The following is a 20,638-nucleotide window of genomic DNA, read 5'->3' as shown; positions in this document are numbered from 1 at the left end:
TATTGATAAAAATAAAGGATATGCGAAGGTGACCCAATCTCACCGCATTCAAACATGCAGGGCACGAATTGATATTTATTTGTCACCTTATTTTTTTTAGAATTGAACCTGAAATTGGCGTTAAATTAAAGGTGCAAATCTTGGTTAAATGCATTCTAGACCTTCATTCAGGTATCAATATGGAGTCCTCTTATAAGGTCGTTATTTTGAGAATCTGTAAGAACCAAATGCAAATTAACCATATAATTATATTAGTTTATATAAAAAAGGTTAAAAATATGACAACAACCAAGTTAAAATTTATGGACCATTAAAAAACTCATTTTCTTGTTTTGAAAATGACGGATTGTAGCATTGCCAATTAATTTTACAACAATATAGATTCGACGGAGAAAACCACCAATCAATTAGTTAACCTTATTTTCAATTGTGGCAGCTGCATGCCTGACTGGTATGTATAAACCAAATTTGCCCCAATATATATCCAAAGATGGTTTTAATTTATTTAATTCTACTATATATATATATATATATATATATATATGTGCGCCCACCATATTAGTTTTGTATAATTTCCATGAATTAGAAAAAGAAGACTCAGTTAAACATCTTGCACTAGTTGCTGAAACAGTATTCTAGTTCGAATGCAGCATTCACACTTCCAAATTAAGCAAATTAAACATCATCAAAAGCATAATTAAGCACAAGAAAGCTAAACCGTGCCACCAAAAAGATCTTATGGATCCTAACTTTTGTCCAATACATGTGTATGTATTAACATAATTTGCCAATAAAATTTTACACCCAAAAAAATAAAAAGTGGAGGACAAAGAGAACCCTAATCTAAAAAAGAATGTATGATAAACCGAAACCATTATGAACAATTTAATTAGACCATGGGTTTCAATTCTAGAGGAATAGGGGGTGCCATTGTTCTTCTCTTCCATAGATTGATTTCTTTCTTTGGCTGCAAAGGAACTTGATGAAATTGATTTCTTCCTCCAATCCCTAGAGGCGCTGAGAATGCGATTCTAACATCTTCTTCTCTCTCATCGCCGTCTTCTCTCTCTTCATCCGAATAATCGCGACGATTATTCATAATATTATGAGGAGATTCCCATTCGAAGTTTTCGAAAACATGGCCACGTCCGCTTGCAAATCTCTTCATCTGACCCAACGAAGGCGCCATATCCGGAAGAGATGGAGCCGTCCGACTACGATCAAGATCACTGGCATCAGATTCAGATTTTCTTCCGGGGTTAATGTTGCTAAACATCCTCCGGAACGGAAAACCGTGCTTCTTGATCTCACGCGGCGACCACTGCCCCGGAGGCTTTGATTTTTGGCGATCTTTGGGGATCAAATTAACACGATTTATCTTGTTAATGTGCTTCTTGTGCTTGATCTGTCCCATGCACGACACTTTCGGCGAAGTCGGCTCCTCCTCTTGTGTCTGACCGTCAAAGCTTCCGTTTCTCTGTTTTCTTCGGACTTGATCTGGAATCATTAAGGGGCCGGAAAACCCTCGCCGCCCATGAGCTTTAAGCTTGGCGGCGGCTTCCCTGGTAGGGCTGTAAGGACGGCTGTGAAAAGAAACACCGGAAGTAGCTTTTGGTAGAAACTTCAGGATCTTGTTTTTTGTTTTACCTTGTTTCTGATGATCCATTGTTGCATGTAAAAGAATAACCCTAATCTTATTGCACGCTTTAGACGTTGAGGAGGATAATGAAATTGTGTTTAATCGCTTATCCAGCAGCACTACTTATATATATATTTGTATCCACACACATATACATATATACATACATACATACATATATATATATGTATGTACTTATCTGACAATGTCAAGAAGAGAGAGGGGATGGTCAAACAAGGGAGGTGTGTGTGACCTAGCAAACCATATTTGCTCGACTGAATTGAATAATACAGCTTGCGTTTCATGCAGGTTTCCGGATTTTTCTGCACGAGATTTAATTTAGATAAACATTTTTTTATTTCTAATCCACGGGCTAAACCGAAGTAAACAACTTAAGCAATGCTTAGGAATTGACTAGTCAACCCTTTATGAGGGAGCTGTTAAACGTTGATCCAATCATTGAATATTACACGTGGATTTCAAAAGATAATATGACAAATTTGCAATTCGGAAATTTGTAAGTGGTCATTTACCACAGTGATGGAAAGGTGTTGTGCCCTTACGGCGTGAGTTCAAATCCCGTCGGTGACTAATCTAACATTTAACTTACTAACGCTATCGTTTCATTAAAAAAAAAAAAGAGGAAAAAAAAAAGTTGGACAAAACGTGTACTAGTTGACTAGATTACAGAATGATATATGCTACGTACCAACTTAACTGTTTCACCAACTTACATAACAAAATCATTAGGAAGATTTTTTTTTCAAATCAGTGAGAAAAAACTTTAGAAAAACTTTTGTTCATCTTGTTTAACTTGTGCATAACATAATTGACTACTCGATAAATTGGTTATATGCAAGGTCGATGAGCTTGTAAATCAAGTAATTAAGAGTTCATCTAACTATGATTTTGTAGTGCATAAAGTTCGAATGGTTGAGATGTATCAAATTATTTGATTTGTTTTTAGCGATGACTAGTATGCACATCGATTCCTTGACTGAGTGTGTGAACATTATATATATATATATATAATTAACATGACCAAACCATAGGGATCGGCTCGTTGGTATGAAAAGTATCATGTTCATGGGCCTAATGATAATAATTAATTAGTAAGTTAAAATACAATTAGCTGCAATTGGTTTGTTTTTTAAACAAAATTGAATTGGTTCACCATATGAAAATTTGATTAGTATAAGTTATATTGATGTATTTCGTCTTCATTCATAGGAGCTTGAACTTAATTAACTCTCCCTTAATAAGGTCAAACATGTACACTTGGTCTGCATCACAGACTCGTCACCGGAAGACATGCATTGCCGACGTACGTCAACTTTTAAGATGACGACGACATGCATGCTAATTATTATTCGGATTTAATTAAATATCTGTTAGGAGTTCAGAAAATGCCAGCGAAAGAGCCAAGAAGCACTGCTAACACAAAACAAGTAGGTAGCTGGGTGTTATTTCCATGTTCTGTGGACCATGCGTGTTCGTGAGCAAATCTTATGGGAAAAACATTTTGAAGCTTCCTATTGAAGATCTAGTTCTAGGGCACCCTTCAAACCTTAATCTTTACTTTGCTAAGGGATGTTGTGGCGGTATTCCAATCCATTCACGCACGCACGGGTGGATTGGTCAAAGACTCAATACAATGTTTCACTTTTTGTCAAATAAGGCTATTTTTGGTGCAAGACAATTGTTGTTGTTTGCATAGTTGAAGAATTTTTTTTTTTTTTTTTCTAATTACACTCTGGGGTGGAGAATAAATTCGTTACAAACTCACAATTCATGAGATTCGAATTTAAAACTTATAACTTACTAATCAAGATTAATATTACTAAACCGTAGAGAAAATAAACGTTAAGAGTTGAACTAAGAGAAAGATGGGCAAATGCCTTCCTAGACAGAGCAATATTCAGTAAGAGAAGCCCAGCTTCTTTTGGGCAACAAAAGTTGGGCTCATCCACAAATTGAGACCAATTGAAGGACCAACAACAAACGTCGGAGTTAGCACAAGGCGGCCGTCAACTCCTCAGACCAACACGCTCCTTCTATTGCCACTGCTGCAGGCTGCGGCCCCCTTTCTTTCCCTCAAGGTCTGCAGATATTGCTGTTTATTTTTATTCTTTAAATTAAAGTAATTTCTGGTACAATTTTCATGTTTGTTGCCTCCATTTATGAAATTCTAGCTGCATCTGTAATTGGGCAGAATCGATTTAGAAATTGCAGAAATGAGGATCCGGTCTCTGATCTGAATTTCATAGCCAGAAAATGTAATTAAAAAAGAAAATAAGGAGATGAAAATATATGATAAAAAGTCTGATTAATTAATTAATTAATTTATTTATTTGTGTTATGTGTGTGTAGGTATTTTTTGAGGGAAGGAGTGAGTGTCGGGGTTATGGCTAAAGCCCTTGATTTGCAGGACTTCCTTCTCCGCGGTCGAGTCTTGAAGCTTTATAGGCAAGCACTTCGGATTACCCGAAGAGCCCCTGTGGATTCCAGAGGTTAACTTACTCCTTACCACTCTTTTAATTAACATATAGACGTTTTCCCGACTCTGTCAAAGCGGGAGCCTTGTTGGCTTGGGCGCCCTTACCCTACTAAACAACAGATTTCTGGATGAAATACCACATTGTTCTTGCCCATTACGCTCATTAGTACTTTTAGTCTTGGTATATATTTTAACAGGCACGAAAATGATACACTCCTCGAGTTGATTGAGTTTTCGGAACGAGGATACTCTCGGGATCCTCTTTGTAAGGATCATGGGATCCTCAAATCGTGTATGTTCATCATACATCGCATAATCAGTTTTTGTCAGATACTATTCATATTTAATTTTAAATAAAAGTATTTAAAATGATTTCTGACTACGATAAACGGACACGATTTGAAGATCTCCAGGATCCTCGTAAAAAGGATCCGTAGAGTTTTCGGGCAGGTTGTGTGTATTCCTTTATAATTTTGATGGAAAGGCGGTTGATGTTTACAGGTGAACTAAGATCGATGATTCGACAAGAACTGGAGAACAACCGGCAGTGCAGTGACAGGCAACGGACTCGTTTTCTGCTTAGCGAAGGATTGGAGAGATTGAAACGTCTCGACGAGATGCTTGACATGCAAGGTCATTAATTCTTATTCCTTAATTTGTAGTTTTTGAACAAGAACATGCGACCCATTCTGCATTTGTTAACATATGATGTTTGTTTCGAATTCATTTGTATTTCTTGTGTTTCAATTTTCTGTTAAAAATCGTCAAAATTGTGATCCTCCCAACTCCCAAACATAAAACGCTACATCATAAATTCATACGAAAACAGGTAATCCAACGACTAATCTAATGCAAGCAATGTAGCTAAGCTAGTTCTACAGACTACACTGCCAACGGCCGTGTAACGAAGCCCCTATCAACCATCTTCTCCACCAATTCCTCATGCTTCTTCAACTGCCCTGCCTTCCTCAACTGTTCTAGAACCATCTCATAAACCGGCATACTCGGTTTCAAGCATTTCTCCTCAATCATCTCCCTGCAATACCTGTAGGCATTGTTCCAATGCCCCATTCCACAATACATGGAGATCAAAACCTTGTAAGTGTTCACGTTAGGTTCAACTTCGTTCTCATCCATTTCCCTCTTCAGCTTCAGCACCATATGAGTCGATTTAGACTCTGCAAACATCTGCATTAGTATATTGTAGGTCACCGTGTTCAACTCGCACTTCAACTCCTCCATCTTAGCATACATTCTGTGAGCACCATTCACATCCTTCAACTTCGCAATGCACCGAAATATGGCATTGAAACTCGATGCATTCGGGGTGCAGCCTTTCTTAACCATCAAATCGAGCACCTTAACTGCATCTTCAAGATTCTCGTCCTTACAGTGACACTCTATAAGAAAATTATAAGTAATGGCATCCGCATTGCATCCCAGCCTCTTCACCTGGTTATAAACTTGCAACACCTTCTCTGTCCGGCCAGCCTTCACATGAACCCTCATCAGATTATTGAAAGTAATCGAATTTGGTTGGCAACCGGCATCAATCATCTCAGCGAAAACATCATGGGCACGCGCAATTTGGCCGCACCTGCACAAACCATCGATCACGATGCTGTAAGTATACACGTTCGGCATGATCCCGGCCACCTTCATGTCCCGAAATACCCTCTCCGCCTCCAAGATCTTACCAGCTCGACACCAGCCATTAACCAAGCTAGTGTACAGTACAACATCAACTTCAAACTTATGCTTCAAGCTATCGAAAAACGACTGCGCTTCGCTGGCCCTTCTCTTCTTGCACAGAATCCCAATCACTACCGAGAAAGCCATCCTATCTAGGGGTGGGCACGGTGCGGTTCGGTGCGGTTCCACCCCTAAACTGGAACCGGAACCGAAATATATTAACGGTTCGATTTGGTGCGGTTCCACTTACATTTATGACTAGAACATTACGGTTCGGTCTACACCGGTTCCGATTCGGTTCTTGCCGGTTTACGGTTCCTAATAATAAATTATTTGAACACCAAATCATTATGCATTCAAATAAATCTTCTAAAACTGATTACATAAAGTTGCATACAACACATCTTTTTTAATGCAAATGTCTTTGGTAGTGGCACCAAGTCAACAAAAAGAGACAACTAAAATACATATGCACTAGTCAATCAGTCAACAAACAAAAAAATGATGAAACAAATTGCAGGTTTTCAGACTTCAGAGAGCAAGCAAGAAGCAGCAGCTCCTGTACACAATTTTTCAACCTATTTTTCAACCTATTATACCATGACATGTGTGTGTATATATAATTTATTTATTTATTATTAATAAAACGGTTCGGTTCAGTTCGGCCGGTTCTTGGTCATTTGAAATCGGAACCGGAACCGGTTTGAACGGTTCGGTTCGATTTTTCACTTAAAGTTGACTTTTCCGGTCAACACGGTTTTTTTCGATTTTTTTTCTTACGATTCGATGCGGTTTTGCGGTTTGGCGGTTTTTATGCCCACCCCTAATCCTATCAGGCTCGCAACCGTACTCCTCCATACGATTAAACGCGTGCACCGCCTCCGCAGCCAATCCGGCCCTTACGTATCTCCGGACAAGATTCGAGAAAGTCTCGACCGTAATCTCAACATTCCGAGCTTTCATCAGGTCGATCACGTGCCAAGCCAAATCGAACTGCCTCACCTTTCCAGCGAGGTCGACCATCTCGTTGTAGGGCTCCGATTTCTGCTCGAACCCGTCGCGGGCCGTGGCCCAATTGAAGAAGGCAACTGCCTGGACCAAGGGGATGCCGTGGCGGACACCACCGCACTTCTCGATCACGCTGCGGACGACGGAGGGAGATACAGAATGGACGGCGGAGATTTGGGAGAAGTCTTGCGAGAGAGCAGGGATTGTGAAGGTGGGGTTCGGGGGATGAGGGTTGGGATTAGGATTGGGGTTGTTGCGGTGGTGGTCTTTGATGAGGGAGTGGAATTTGTCGGCGATTAGGTTTTCGTCGGCGGATAGGTAGGGGACAGGGGCAGTTTGGGAATCGTCGTCTGGGGTGTCGGTCTCTTGAAGATGGGCTTCTGAAGCTGAAGAGAAAGAGTAGGGTTTGAGAATTCGCGGCGGAATGGGAGAGAGAAAGCGGGCGGAAATGGAGGGTTGATTTGGTTAACGCCATAGCTGAGCTTCAGTCTTCCCAACACTGCGAAGACGGGAGAAAGGAGACGGTGGAAAGAAAGAGCGAGGAAAGATTGACGCGCGAATGTTAGGCCATATGCGACGTCGTTTGGTTAAGAGGCAAAACAAAATTGAAAAACTAAAGTCAGACAATTAGCACGTCATAATTTACAACTAATGAGAGATTAGAAAACCATGCACAAACCTAAACAAACAAAAAACACATTCATAAGCGTCGTTAACTATGGTACGCATCATACTTTAGTAAGCTTAATATCTCTCTAAGTACCCGGTTAATCAAAACCCTAACTTTCCTAACGACAAACTTGTCAACGAACTCAAACAACCCTTCATATGGAATTTCAACGTTTATAATATCATTGTTCTCTTCGCTCTGCAACGCTATCTTAGGCACCTGATACACTCTTAACCCATCTTTCACCTTCATATACTTCCCGTATCGACATTATGACAACGGAGGCGGGGCTTCTTCCACGGCTTTAACGGAATCAATTCCTTCAATGCCAACAAGTTCGGAGACCTAACAACGGGATCCATTTACGACACTCTCAAAAGGTTCAAATCCAAGGGAGTAGGCAGTAATAAAAAGGCTGTAAAATTGCTGCAATTTATGGTGTGCAATAAGCATATAACTCTCCTAGGATTTGTGTGCGTTAGTTGAGTCACAATTGAACACTAACTAGTATGCTAATTTGGTAACCAAATCTTATTAGGAAGGGGACTAGAGCTGGCTTTCCTAATTTCCTTTGGGTAAGGATTGTAAAATAACTAGGGAACGTTAATAATTATAATAACAATTTGATAAGGATTCAACTGTTGGTAAGCCAGAAAAATAAAAAGAAAAAAAGATTTGTGTGTGTAGGTGTGACCAATTGGTTAACGTAATGTTCCGGTTCTTCATACTTGAGTTCGAATCCTTATTCCTATTGAGTAAAGTAGTTTAATGTAATATGCATTTTAGAAAGCAGTCATGGACTAGGATCTAAATTAATTTGGTGGATGAGTGGAATAACCGAGAACTAATTCCTAATTGGAGCTGTTTTAGAGTGAAAAAAATAATATGTAGAGACAATCAAGGGTTTGGAAATCAGTATGTCCAATTTACTTATACCGAAATGATCTTAACAGAAAATACAACTGTATTATTTGGTTACATTAGGTAATACATCAATGATTTTTTTATGTTTTTTTAACAATATTGGTGTCATTTAACACAGTGACTGAAACTAATGATGTTTATGGAATCTCGTGTGGATTTAATCTCACCGGTCCCCCAACGCCCTAACATCTGGCATTTATCCACTAACGTTATCGTTGGTTAAAGAAAAAAAATCTAATGTTTTGATCCTCCACACATTTGGGCCTAAAGAAAAAGTTTTTAAGCCCATATCAATTCGATGACGCTTTCGGCCCACCTTATATTTCTCTTTGTATTCTATTTGCTCCGATCTTCTGCAACCCCCCAACTGAGCAGAGAGATGAACGCGAATCTACAAAAATGTCGAATCGCTCTGAAGCTCATCATCGGGCGCAACGACGCCGTTTTCAATTGTAGCTGGCGTCTATTGCACGAGGGCCCGGACACCGTGGAGGAGCTTCTGGACAGACACATAGTGAAGAAAGAGAAACACCTCGACGAGGAGGAGGAGGAGTTGCTGAATCGGCGGCGACTCACCAGCACTCGGCGGGAGGCGCTGAGTCTTTACCGAGACATAATTAGGGCGACTCGGTTCTTCATGTGGCCGGACTCTCGAGGCGTTCTCTGGCGAGACGTGCTGAGGGAGAACGCTAGGAAGGAGTTCGAGGAGGCCCGATTCGAGACGGATCCGGAAGTTATAACCCGACTTCTCATCGGCGGTCATGATGCGGTGCAGTCGGCGATAGATAAGCTCGCCGAGAAGCAGCGGCAGCAGATTCAGAAGGAGCGAGGAGGCGGTCAAGATTAATCAGGTTAAGCGGTTTGACCTTCTTGTTCTTGTAAAAATGTGATTGAGTATGTAATATTGCTCTGTGTGGTAATTTTCAATGATTAAATAAAGTATTTACAGAAATAGGTATAGATTGCTGAAATTTTGCTCTATGTTAGCTGCAATGGTTTTGTTGATGTACAAAATCGGGTTGATTTGAAACAAAGTGTCAAGGTACCAAGTTTCTGAGACAAATTACAATGACCAATTGCTAGAGCTCAGGATGGTTTGAAGAGGGAATGAATGGAGGTCCAATGATCTCGAGAAAATCTGTAGTATCATCAGTTGCATACAACCATATTTAGGGGTTGTATAAAACCGGTGACACTTAAAATCCCCGCCTAGACGCTAGGCGGCTGGTTACCGATCCGATTAGTGCATAGGCGTATGAAAATTAAGAAAGGGCGCCTACACCTGCTAAGGCGCCTGCCTAGATTGCCTAGGCACCTGCCTAAACCAGTCTAGGCATCCACTTAAGTTGTGAATCACTTAGACAGAAAATAGATAACTTTCATTTTACATTTTTTTTTCTCAATAAATTGTATTGGATTGTTGAATACTTAAATAAACACATATTATACGCTTGTTCCTCATGTTTTCATTATGTTCCAATACTTCGTAATATATATGTCATTCTATTTTGTAGTTTATAATGAAATTATATATATTTGAAGTATAAACACACTTATTTACACGAAATATATTAGATTTATTTAAATCCGCTTTGTCCGTCTAGGCGCTTGCCTATGCCCCTCCTAGCCGCATAGGCGCTAGGCCCCAACCCACCGTCTGACTAGCACCTAACGGTTGGTTTGAAACAACATAAATCGGGTTGATTTGAAACAACATAAAGTGTCAAGACACCAAGTTTCTGAGACAAATTACAATAACCAATTGCTATAGCTCAGGATGGTTTGAAGAGGGAATGAATAGAGGTTCAATGATCTCGAGAAAATCTGTTGCATCACCAGTTGCATACAATCATGCCTAGGGGTTGTATAAAACTGGTGACACTCAAAAATCTCTGGTTAATCTCCAACCAGAAATGTGTTGTGTGTCTGCATGATTGAAACTTTGTTTAGCAGAAACAGTAGACCAAATCTGGTTTCAGTGAGCATAATTCACTATAGAATTGAAGAAGCTAGTGTTATCTCGGAAAGTCCATTTTTATCTCAATGGCTTATGTATCTGTGATTGTGTGTGATTGCTGTGAATGATATAGCGTGGAGCAGGTGATGCTGATAAGAGTCTTAAGATAGATTTTTTGTTGGTATTGCTCGCAACTACATGTGTATGTTTATCTTATATTGTCGGTCCCAAGTCCAGATAAAAGAGTAGGGGAAGGACAGTCGGCACTTCGTTTTTCACTTCGAGTCGCTATGATTGCTCGCACCTGCTTGCTGATCAGATCCATTGGAAGTTTTAGAAATTAAGCCTATTTGATTCAGTATTAGCTCAGGTTTCTTTCACTTTTTCAAAGCCTCGTATATCTTTAAGTAGAGAAAGATGGATCCTTTTAATTTAGGAAAGGCAGAAGGTTGATTGGTTTTTGTCAGAAACTCCTCAAATATGGTTCAGGGATTTTGCTACCACTCGAACTCGCTTTGGATTCATGCCGCAGCATAGCGACATGTTTAACATGAAATATCCACACGCTCCTTTTCTTTACGTGCCCACTTTTGTTTTTGATTTTGAATCGAGTAAATCAAAAGAGAATCAATTGACGTAAGTAAATCGGGCATGCTCGATTCTTGTTAGTGTGTTGTTTTTAGCCCCAATTTTACATTGGTGCCAGATGCAACCGATTTTATTATTCAAACCTGCAGGCAGAAAATAAGAAAAAGAAAAGAAAAGCAATTAATTAGGACTCGTTTGGATTCGCTTTTAAAATGATTGAAATCGTTTTTCGAGAAAATATTTTTTGATTTCAAAGGCACTTAAAGTGCTTTCTGCAAGAAGCATTAGTTATGTGCTTCTTTCAGGAAGCACTTTAAGTGTTTTTTCATAATTTACTTGCATTTTCACAAATGATTGATTCTACAAATATTTTCACCAAAAACACTTTTATTCATTTTAAAAGCATATCCAAATAAGCTAGATTTCCTGAACATAACCATTGTACAGCCCACAACACTCCAACAGCTGGAAAATAAAACCGCCATATACGAAATCACCAAAATACCCATTAATTAAACCTCCCAAAATTCAAACACCACGGTAATTTCGTCAGCTTGACTAGTTGATGGTTAACCTTCCGACCTATCAATAACGGACACGTTTCAAAAATGACATAATCATTTGCTTGGCGTTCAGACCATCTCCCTCACTGAGATTCTGAAAGCTTCCGTGTCCCCGAGTGGCGAGTTCTCAGGGAACTCAGAATTTAAGCACTCAGCGATTGCTTTTGCATGAGAATTAGGGTTTTTGCATCCAGATCAGAGGTCTAGGGTTTCGGAGCTCGTTCAAAAATGGCGAAGGGGAGGTACGGTCGGTTGCAGAGCAAGAAATGGTCGACGTTCATGCTCGTCTTGTCGATGCTGCTCATGCTATCGGTGGTGCTTCTCATGCTTCTCGCTTTCGGAATCGTTTCGCTTCCGGTCAGCACCGACGACTCTTCACCTAACGATCTCAGCTCTTTTAGGCGGAAAACCTTCGAGAGGTGCGCATTTCGCTCTTAAGTGAATTCGATCTGTTCGGAATTTAAGTTAATTTGCTTTCCTTTTATCATCGTTTTTTCTGGATTTAAGTAAATAAGTGTAATTTTATTTTTCAGAGGTGATGGATTGGGGAATAGAGTAGAGCAGTGGACGGAAGTGATTTCTTGGGAGCCCAGAGCCTTCATATATCATAATTTCTTGGTTAGTTTTGCTCATTTTAATTAATTAATCTGTTTTATGTGTTTCAGATTATGGTTTGATCTTAATTTTATATTTTTTGAGAAACGTGAAATGTGAATTATGCAAATTAGTGTTGAATAAAAGGAATTTAAGGAAAAACTTCTGTACTATTTACTTTAAGTAAAAATCATATTTTTACACTAAAAAGTCAATCATGATACTATTCACTTTACTCTTTATTTTGTCATTATCGTTAAAACTCAAAGTTTTCAAGTCTTTTTCATTAGTTTTCCCTTGAACGGAGAACTTTAACGAAAAGCTTCGGAATGTTAATCTTGATATGATTTTGAACAGTCCAAGGAAGAATGTGACTACTTGATAAACCTTGCTAAACCTCATATGGTAAAGTCATCGGTTGTTGATAGCAAGACTGGGAAAAGCAAAGATAGTAGGTATGCATTTCTAAGCATTTCGATCTCTACATGTATAAATGTAGTCTTGGTGTCACCTTAGAAATTTTTTACGATGCCTGAGAAATCCTTCTCTGCAGGGTGCGCACAAGCTCCGGAATGTTTCTGAAGAGAGGACGCGATAAGATAATTAGGGATATCGAGAAGAGAATAGCAGACTTCACTTTCATTCCTGTAGGTATGATGCTACTTCACCTCCAAGTTTCTTCTACTACACCTCCATGTTTCTTATAGCCAACCCCACTTAGTGGGAAAAGGCTTTGTTGTTGTTGTTGTCAAATGATTATTTGATTAGTGCCTTGTACCGTGAGTCCATGACACCTCTCTTTTAAATCAAATGCCTTTTTATCGCATAAATTTCAAAAGGAAAAGAGTTTTACAACTATAATATTGTTCAATGATGCTGAAGTACAAATTCGGATTAATTCTTTTTGCCTCCTAAGTGTTTTTATCTCCATGTATCGGTTATATCTCAGTGTTATGATTATCTGCTGATTTTTATTCTTGCGTGCAATTTTCAGAGCATGGAGAAGGACTTCAGATTCTCCACTATGAAGTTGGGCAGAAATACGATGCACATTTTGATTACTTCCTAGATGAGTTCAACACCAAGAATGGTGGCCAACGGGTTGCTACTCTTTTGATGTATCTGTAAGATTGTTTTTCTCTTCCCACTCGTTCAATATATTTACTAAAGTAACTTAATTTGTATCACATTACCGTGTCTTATGTCTCTGGTTTTTTTCAGCGTTTGTCTTTCTAATCTACCATTTCTTCTGCCATTGATTCAGGTCAGATGTTGAGGAAGGCGGTGAGACGGTGTTTCCTGCTGCAAAGGGGAATATCAGCTCTGTGCCATGGTGGAATGAATTATCTGAATGTGGTAAACAGGGACTTGCAGTGAAACCTAAAATGGGTGATGCACTACTATTCTGGAGCATGAGGCCCGATGCAACTCTAGACCCGTCAAGTTTGCATGGCAAGCTCTTTTGCACTCTCTGCTCTCTGTTTTTTTGGGTTATCCAACATATATTGTTATTGATTTTTATTCATTTTATACGCTGTCATAGGTGGATGCCCTGTGATAATTGGTAACAAGTGGTCGTCTACAAAATGGATGCATCTTGAAGAGTACAAAGTCTAAGTCGTTTTATGTAAAGGTACAGGGTTGTTACTTTCGATCATTAATATGTGAATACGCCTTGCTCAATTAATTGACATTCTGCATAAAATATGCTCGAAATTTAGGATTTTGCTAGATGTCCTGTAACTGGTGGTTAGCCTCGGGTTTATGTGATGATTTACATCCGTATTCTAGCCCTTAAAAAACCAGATGGTGCCTTGAGGTAACAAAAAGCCCTCGCAAGGTGGCGTCCAAAATCTAAAACATCTTGCAATAATCCATCAATAGTTTTCCTTGACTTCATTGTCTAATTTCTTTATGTGTTCAGCAGGATATGAAGAGAGTTAAGCTGTGCAGGTCGTCTATGGAAGTTAGCAGATTTAGGATCCCTGACAAATGAAAGCAGCCATCCAATTCTAACCGAGTGCGTATGGTATGGTCTGAACCACCATTCACTTGATTTTCTGGTCTCTCAGCAATTTATACCTTGAGATAACAGTGAAGTTATACCAAAAAACATATTTTTATCGAGAGGAACGATGTAATTACAAATTTGTTTTAACCTTTATAATGTTGTCACATTTTCTCAATTTGTACATTCTTTTGTACTATTAGCATTTAAATTCTTCAGTTTTCTTGTACTACTGGTGCCTAGTCGAATTTACTTACAACATGATAGACACCGGACTTATTGAAGACTGCCTTCTTGTCGAATTTATTGAAGAGATGCAATCATTCGTTCTTGTAAAGATGGTGAACTGAAGCAAACAAACGAGGGCACTACATGAGTACGTCAAAAGGAGATTCATCCCTTGAATTGAGGTGTCTTCAAGTCCTAGTTCCGCCATGTACACGCCGGGAGGATTTCCCAACCCTTCCATCCTCGTTGTATTTTATGGCCAAAAGTAGCAATAAGCTCAGTTTCGTTGAGCACGGCATGGAAAAGTCGAACAGAGGGGCCTATAAATGGAACGATTATGCGTCGGACTTAGTAGCTTGAACTTGAAGAAACTTCATCCTTTTGAAGAGTAAGCCCCTAGTCAGACGTGCTGATAGTTCACCAATAATCCCCACAAGAACAAACTCCGTCTTTAAAATGACGAAAACGATTGTTATCTCTGACCGAAATCTCTCTTCCTTCACAGCATGGCAACCCCACATATCCTGAGGTTCTTAATCACCCTGATGGAGGACCCCGGAGGAGTGTTCTGAAGCCCTAACGCCACCGCCAACTTTTCACCGTCCGCACAGAATGTGCTCCTTGTTCTGTTCCTCCACATCTTGCAGTACAAAGTCGGTATTGGGAAAGTATCCAGATTTCTTCATCTCCGAGCTCAGTTGATCCAACTTGTCAATAATTTGGTTCATTTGCGGATGCGCTTTTGTCTCCTGCAAGAAGCATGCGCACTCTATTCTTCAGTTCAATCCAACTGCAGCCAGGGTTCTTCCTCAAACCATGACTCTTCATTGTATCCCTCACCCTATCGACTTCCGCCCACATGCCCTCGGAACCATAAATATTTGACAGAAGAATGTAGTTTCCGTAATTTTTCGGTCCCAAAACACTAGCATCTGGTTCAAACGGCATTTTCTTGATCATGGAATCAGCCTCATCAAGTTTTCCAGCCCGTCCGAGAAGTGTCACCAGGCAAGCATAATGCTCCACTCTCTTTTAGACAATGCTCCTTTGACATACTGTTAAAATAATTCCATCCTTCTTCCGTTAAACCGTTCTGGTTGCATGCGGACGGTATGCAGGTAAAGCTGATGAAATCGGGCTTCTGACCATTTTCTGGTGTGCATTTTATCAAAACAAAGCCGAGACAAGTGGATTTTTCCGCATTTCGCGTACATATCAATCAACTCGCTACCCACATACACATTGTTAGAGATCCCCCTCCTGAGAGAAAAACAGTGGGTTGCCTTCCCGTGCATCAAGGCTGCAATGTTGCCGCACGCTGGAAGCAAGGGATGGTCACAAAGTTTGGTTTCACACCCTCAATCTGCATCTCTCTGAATAGCTCCAAAGCCTCCATATCCTTCCCATTCTGAGAACAACTAGCAATTATCGAGGTCCAAGACAATATTCGGTTCCATTCCTTGGCCCTTGAACCACCGGAATATCTCCAGTGCGTTGTCAACAAGACCATTTCGCGAAAGCCCTGTGACTAAAACATTGCAAGCACCAACATCCGTTTGATCCATTTCATCGAAAAACCGTGACATCTCAAGTGTGCAGGCACACTTCCCATACATATCAATAAGCGCGCTTACGACACATTTGTCTGACACAAGTACCTGCTTGATCACGGAGCAGTGAATCTGAACCCCCATTCCCAAATTGTTGGCGTAAAGAGAGAGGAGCTTGGTGGTGAGATTGGTGTCGTTGGAGAGGCCGGTTTTGAGGATTTGTGCGCGGGCTTGACGCACCTGCGATGAGGAAGCTGTGAAGGGGTTTAGAAATTGGAGCAGTGTTTTGTGCAGATTTTCTAGCAGATTCAGAGGTTGCCTTGTCATGGTTTCCTCTGTAACCAGTTCCCTCCAAAAGTGCCAACCAGAATACCAGCAGACCAGAACAAAATATGTCCACGTTTGAGCGACATGTCGTGTAATCTTTATCTTAATCATGCGATCTAATTACATAACGGCCCCCTGAGGTTCGAGCCCGCTGTAAAAAGAAACGCACAATGTTTCATTTTTTTTCACATTACTACCTAACATTTACATAAGTTTTCGTCTAACCGAAATCTTAGCTTCCACATGGTACGTTGATAGGTAACGGAGGCCTAAATAGTTAGACACAAAAAGAGTTTTAGTTAAGAACTAGTAAATTTTATCCGCACGTTGTTGCGGGAGCGAAAATATGACTATAGATTATACTTTTAACATGTAAATATGCAAAGAGTGTTATAAATACTAAACAGAAAATGGAACAAATATTTTTACAATGATGTCTAAGTTTATATAATTTACAGAAAAAGACATTATCAAATGCCTTATCATTAGTATACAAAAATGGTTAACCTAGTATTCCCCCTTGACAATGATCATAAAGAGCTCATTGTTTATATACACAACAAGAATGAGGAATTCATGTAAGGATCAACTATTTACACACAAAAAAATGTGAAATCAATACTTATTTGTTTTGGATAACACATGCCAACATCCTTTTAACACATGAGCAAAAGTTTTTTTATTGAAGCAGTCACTGCAGAAAAAACAGTATTGATCATCAGAGAAAAAAAAAAAAAAAAAAAAAAAAGCTACAAATGAAATAAAAAGAGCAGAAAAAGCAGAAGCCAAAAGCAAAAAGAAAAGAAAATAAGACAGCAAACGTACAGGAAAGAAAAGAGAAAGAAAGGACAAGAGCCTACAAACATACATTGCTTTATCAAATTTTTTAAATTTTTTTTTTTTGTCCTGCCACCGTTTTTTTTTATATTATTTTATCTCTTTCTGGACTAAAAGAAAGACTTATCGTGCCACGCCGGGTTTAACTCTTTTTTTTTTTTTTTTTTTTTTTTTTTTGCCTTACGAAAGACTTGTCGTGCCACACAGGGTTTAACTCACATTTTTCAAGATTTTTTTTTTTTTTCGCCTTACCATCAGTTGCTTTATCACATTTTTTTTAATATTTTTTTTGTAACATTTTGTTTGTCTTACAATCAGTTGCTTTAAAAACAGTTTTAAACGGAAAATTATAATCTGAGTTGTTTTCTTTTTGTAAGAATTCTCATAACCCTAAACAAATATAAAAGTTTACTGCAAGTTTATAGCTAATCGGGTCACATTCTCCTTCCTCTGCAAATAAACAAATCAAAATTCGATGCTGAAAACTATTTTAAAAAAAAATATATATATATATATATTTGTTGTTTTGCTTTTCTTTTAAAAAAAAATGTATACAATTTTACACATTTTCAAATCTGCATATTTTTAAGATCTTGTAATTTTTCAATAAATTTATTAGTTTGGCATTCTCAATCCAAAAAGACTAAAATTGTTATCTTCACAGCATCAAAGATTGCTGGTTGTCGTCGCCATAGCGTTTCCAATCATATTGTCATTTTGGATAATTTACAATTGATTTTACCACAATTAAAGCTAACTTTATTAATTGCAATGTAAATATTATTCAATCACTCACAACACACCATTTCCCTTTTTCACAAAAAGCAGAGACCCATTTTTCATTATTTATTGAGAAAAACTATTTGCAAATGGCCAAAACTTAAATATCCAAACAAAAACCACAAAAAACTCATATGCAAACAAAAAATAGTCCCTCCGAAAAAAAACAAAAAAACTAAAAAAAAAACCACTCCATCCAACAAAAGATTAAGGGAAAAGAAAAAAAATTATATACCTTGATGATAAAGAGCTTGCAAAGCCGCAGAGAAAAACTGGAAATTCGAGCAACAACTCTTGCTGCAACTAAAAATCAAAGCAGATCAAAAAAGTACACCCAAAGCTTGAAAAAAATTAAATCACACACAATCAAAAAAATAGAAACTCATTAATAAACGTTTGATCGTATCCTTAACTTTTTCTGAAATCAAAAATCAAAACACATCAGACAACCACACATAAACGACGAAAAAAAAAATTGAAATCCCATGTGGCAAGAAAACCAAATAACTCACAAAATCAGCCAAAAGATACAAAACAGGGAAAAAAGCTAAATCTGGGAGGGAGAGAGAGAGAGAGAGAGAGAGAGAGAGAGAGAGAGAGAGAGAGAGAGAGAGAGAGAGAGAGAGAGCAGACAATAGGGGAAAAAAACTAAATCTAGAAGAGAGAGGAAGAGAGAGCAGACGGGTGGAAAAGAAGAAAACCAAACGCAATGGGGTAAAAATTCGATTAAAAGCAATCAAAAGGAACTGAAAAATGAAGAGAAAGCAAAAAGTGGCAATCAGAGACGCGTGGAAGTGAAGGGCACAACCGTCCTCTAACTGTGGAAAGCAGGAAAGATAACGAACAAAAGGAAAATTTTTAAGGGCAATTTCACCATTTCACTGTTAATGAACAGTATTAAGAAACTAAGTTTTAGTATATATAATTTAATAACTAAGGTAGTAATTTGAAAACAAAAGAAAATATTTTGTCGTTTTTCGAAAGTGAGTCCCCAAGTTTTGCAGCCAGTTGACACAACAATTTAGTGCCTAATGTTCGTCAAATTTTATTTTTGACTAAAAGTTTATAATAAGTATTGTTTATTTCCATTCCATAAATTTCATAATATGGAAAGCTTCAAAGCCAATTTAGCCCAACATCTTTATATTTAAAGCATGTAATTTGTATATTCTTGTTATTAATTTGGCCAGGTAGTGCGTATGATACATGGCCGTATGATATATAACAGCTTGAGTTTGTTTATGGACATTGGTTTACTTTACAGAGGCGGTCAAGCAAAGCTTTGAGTTTATCATCATAATCGTGACGGCCTCAATGTTGGAATCAAATGAAAGTTGTTTTCGATCTAATGGCTGAGAAGGAAGGGATCAACTGTTAAGTTATTACTTAGTCTTATAGGACAAGTGTTGGCTTAGATTTCTGTTTTATAGATTAAGGGCTCAGATAGCTTGTAACAAAAAGTGTTGTTCTGATATTTTCTCTATAATATCTGTGCTACTGCTCTCTGTGCAGAGAGCTCTGCACATTCCAAAAAAAAATCCTTTCCTCTTCCGTGTAACATTTTCCCTCTTCAAAATATAAACTTCATGCAATTCTAGATTCTAACATGGTATCAGAGCTCAGGTTCTGATCAAGAATTCAGAACTGGGCGTTTTGTGTGCTACGTACTACTGAAAAAAGGAGGGAAACTCAATTCCAGATTTTTGAAAACCTTACTGCTCTTATAAGTCTCACATGGCTACTTCGAGCAGTGGAGGAGACCTAAGGGCTCCTATCTTCAACGGGTCCAACTACGATTTCTGGTCTATCAAGATGAAGACCATATTTAAATCATATGATCTTTGGAACTTGGTGGACAAGGGTATCGAAAATGCAGAGTCTGGAGATGATTCCAGTGATGAAGATCAACGGTCAGTCAAGAGCTCAATGAAGATTAATGAAACCAGAGATGCAAAAGCTCTTGGTATCATTCAAGGGGCAGTTTCTGACGAAATATTTCCTCGAATCTCAAACTTTGAATCATCCAAGGCTGCATGGGATGTTCTTCAACAAGAGTTTCGTGGTGACAAAAAGGTTAGATCTGTCAAACTACAATGTTTAAGGAGAGATTTTGAGTATACTAGAATGAATGATGGCGAATCTCTATCTGTGTACTTAACTAGGATGACTGATATAGTGAATCAAATGAAAACTCTTGGTGATGAACTATCAAACCAAAGATTAGTGCAAAAGATACTTATAAGCCTGCCCAAATCTTATGATTCCATTGCATCCATTATAGAAGAAACTAGGGACCTTGATTCCATTGAGGTTCAGGAAGTGATTGGTACACTGAAAGGATATGAGCAGAGGTTAAACATGCACTCTGAAAGCTTAGCTGAGAAAGCTTTTTCTAGCCTAAGTGTGACTGACAGAGATAGCAGCTACAAGGCTCAGGGGAACAACTCAAATCAAAAGAAATTCTGGAAAGGAAAAGGAAAAAAATGGGATAACAAGTTCACTCCACAACCAAGATCAGAATCTAGCAGTGAATCCACCAAAACCAAGTGCAAAATATGTGACAAACTACACTATGGTGTCTGCTGGTATAAGGGAAAGCCCAAATGCACTAAGTGTGAGAGATTTGGTCATCTGGCAAAAGACTGTAATCCAAGAAGGAACCAAGCTGTCAACTATGCACATAGAGCAGAAGAAGAGGAAGTAAATGTTTTCTATGCGTGTAGTGTTGCAAGAACTGAAAATAAAAGAGGTATCTGGTACATTGACAGTGGATGCA

At 38.6% G+C, this 20,638-nt stretch overlaps 5 protein-coding genes and 1 pseudogene across 9 annotated transcripts; 3 read left to right on the top strand and 3 right to left on the bottom strand.

Annotated features, from left to right (window-relative positions):
• Positions 1-720: 720 nt before the first annotated feature.
• On the bottom strand, positions 721-1,798 carry LOC125479326 (uncharacterized protein At1g76070). Its single transcript, XM_048588523.1, has one exon. It carries the CDS (start codon positions 1,664-1,666, stop codon positions 890-892), a length of 777 nt encoding a protein of 258 aa, XP_048444480.1. The 5' UTR covers positions 1,667-1,798; the 3' UTR covers positions 721-889.
• Positions 1,799-3,418: 1,620 nt separating this feature from the next.
• LOC125479271 lies at positions 3,419-4,883 on the top strand. 2 transcript variants are annotated; one of them, XM_048588433.1, is made up of 3 exons: positions 3,419-3,738; positions 4,010-4,149; positions 4,638-4,883. In XM_048588433.1, exons 2-3 carry the CDS (start codon positions 4,044-4,046, stop codon positions 4,775-4,777), a joined length of 246 nt encoding a protein of 81 aa, XP_048444390.1. In that variant the 5' UTR covers positions 3,419-3,738; positions 4,010-4,043; the 3' UTR covers positions 4,778-4,883. The 2 variants fall into 2 exon arrangements, with proteins under 2 accessions (XP_048444390.1, XP_048444389.1); XM_048588432.1 differs by lacking the exon at positions 3,419-3,738 and adding an exon at positions 3,779-3,915.
• LOC125479272 (pentatricopeptide repeat-containing protein At1g20300, mitochondrial-like) lies at positions 4,848-7,311 on the bottom strand. The gene is given in 3 exon segments (XM_048588434.1): positions 4,848-5,980; positions 6,650-7,277; positions 7,279-7,311. Coding segments are annotated over 3 exon segments (1,623 nt in total). The 3' UTR covers positions 4,848-5,018.
• Positions 7,312-8,713: 1,402 nt separating this feature from the next.
• Positions 8,714-9,514, top strand: LOC125479270. Its single transcript, XM_048588431.1, has one exon. It carries the CDS (start codon positions 8,729-8,731, stop codon positions 9,275-9,277), a length of 549 nt encoding a protein of 182 aa, XP_048444388.1. The 5' UTR covers positions 8,714-8,728; the 3' UTR covers positions 9,278-9,514.
• A 2,068-nt stretch (positions 9,515-11,582) lies between these two features.
• LOC125479269 (probable prolyl 4-hydroxylase 3) lies at positions 11,583-14,318 on the top strand. Of its 4 annotated transcripts, none has more exons than XR_007259900.1 (9): positions 11,583-11,957; positions 12,072-12,156; positions 12,490-12,587; positions 12,686-12,783; positions 13,127-13,256; positions 13,397-13,584; positions 13,676-13,765; positions 13,854-13,951; positions 14,060-14,318. XR_007259900.1 is itself a non-coding variant. In XM_048588430.1 (8 exons), exons 1-7 carry the CDS (start codon positions 11,767-11,769, stop codon positions 13,747-13,749), a joined length of 864 nt encoding a protein of 287 aa, XP_048444387.1. In that variant the 5' UTR covers positions 11,583-11,766; the 3' UTR covers positions 13,750-13,765; positions 14,057-14,318. The 4 variants fall into 4 exon arrangements, 2 of the variants coding, with proteins under 2 accessions (XP_048444387.1, XP_048444386.1); XR_007259901.1 differs by having other exon boundaries at positions 14,057-14,318; XM_048588430.1 differs by lacking the exon at positions 13,854-13,951 and having other exon boundaries at positions 14,057-14,318.
• Positions 14,271-19,171, bottom strand: LOC125479267 (annotated as a pseudogene).
• Between the last annotated feature and the right edge of the window lie 1,467 nt (positions 19,172-20,638).

Source organism: the organism of the source record quoted next, unplaced genomic scaffold (assembly GCF_019419815.1).
Source record: "Pyrus x bretschneideri cultivar Hongxiangsu unplaced genomic scaffold, Pyrus_bretschneideri_v1 Contig28, whole genome shotgun sequence".
In the NCBI taxonomy this organism is placed as follows: Eukaryota; Viridiplantae; Streptophyta; class Magnoliopsida; order Rosales; family Rosaceae; genus Pyrus; species Pyrus x bretschneideri.
This window is presented reverse-complemented; position numbering and strand designations above follow the sequence as displayed.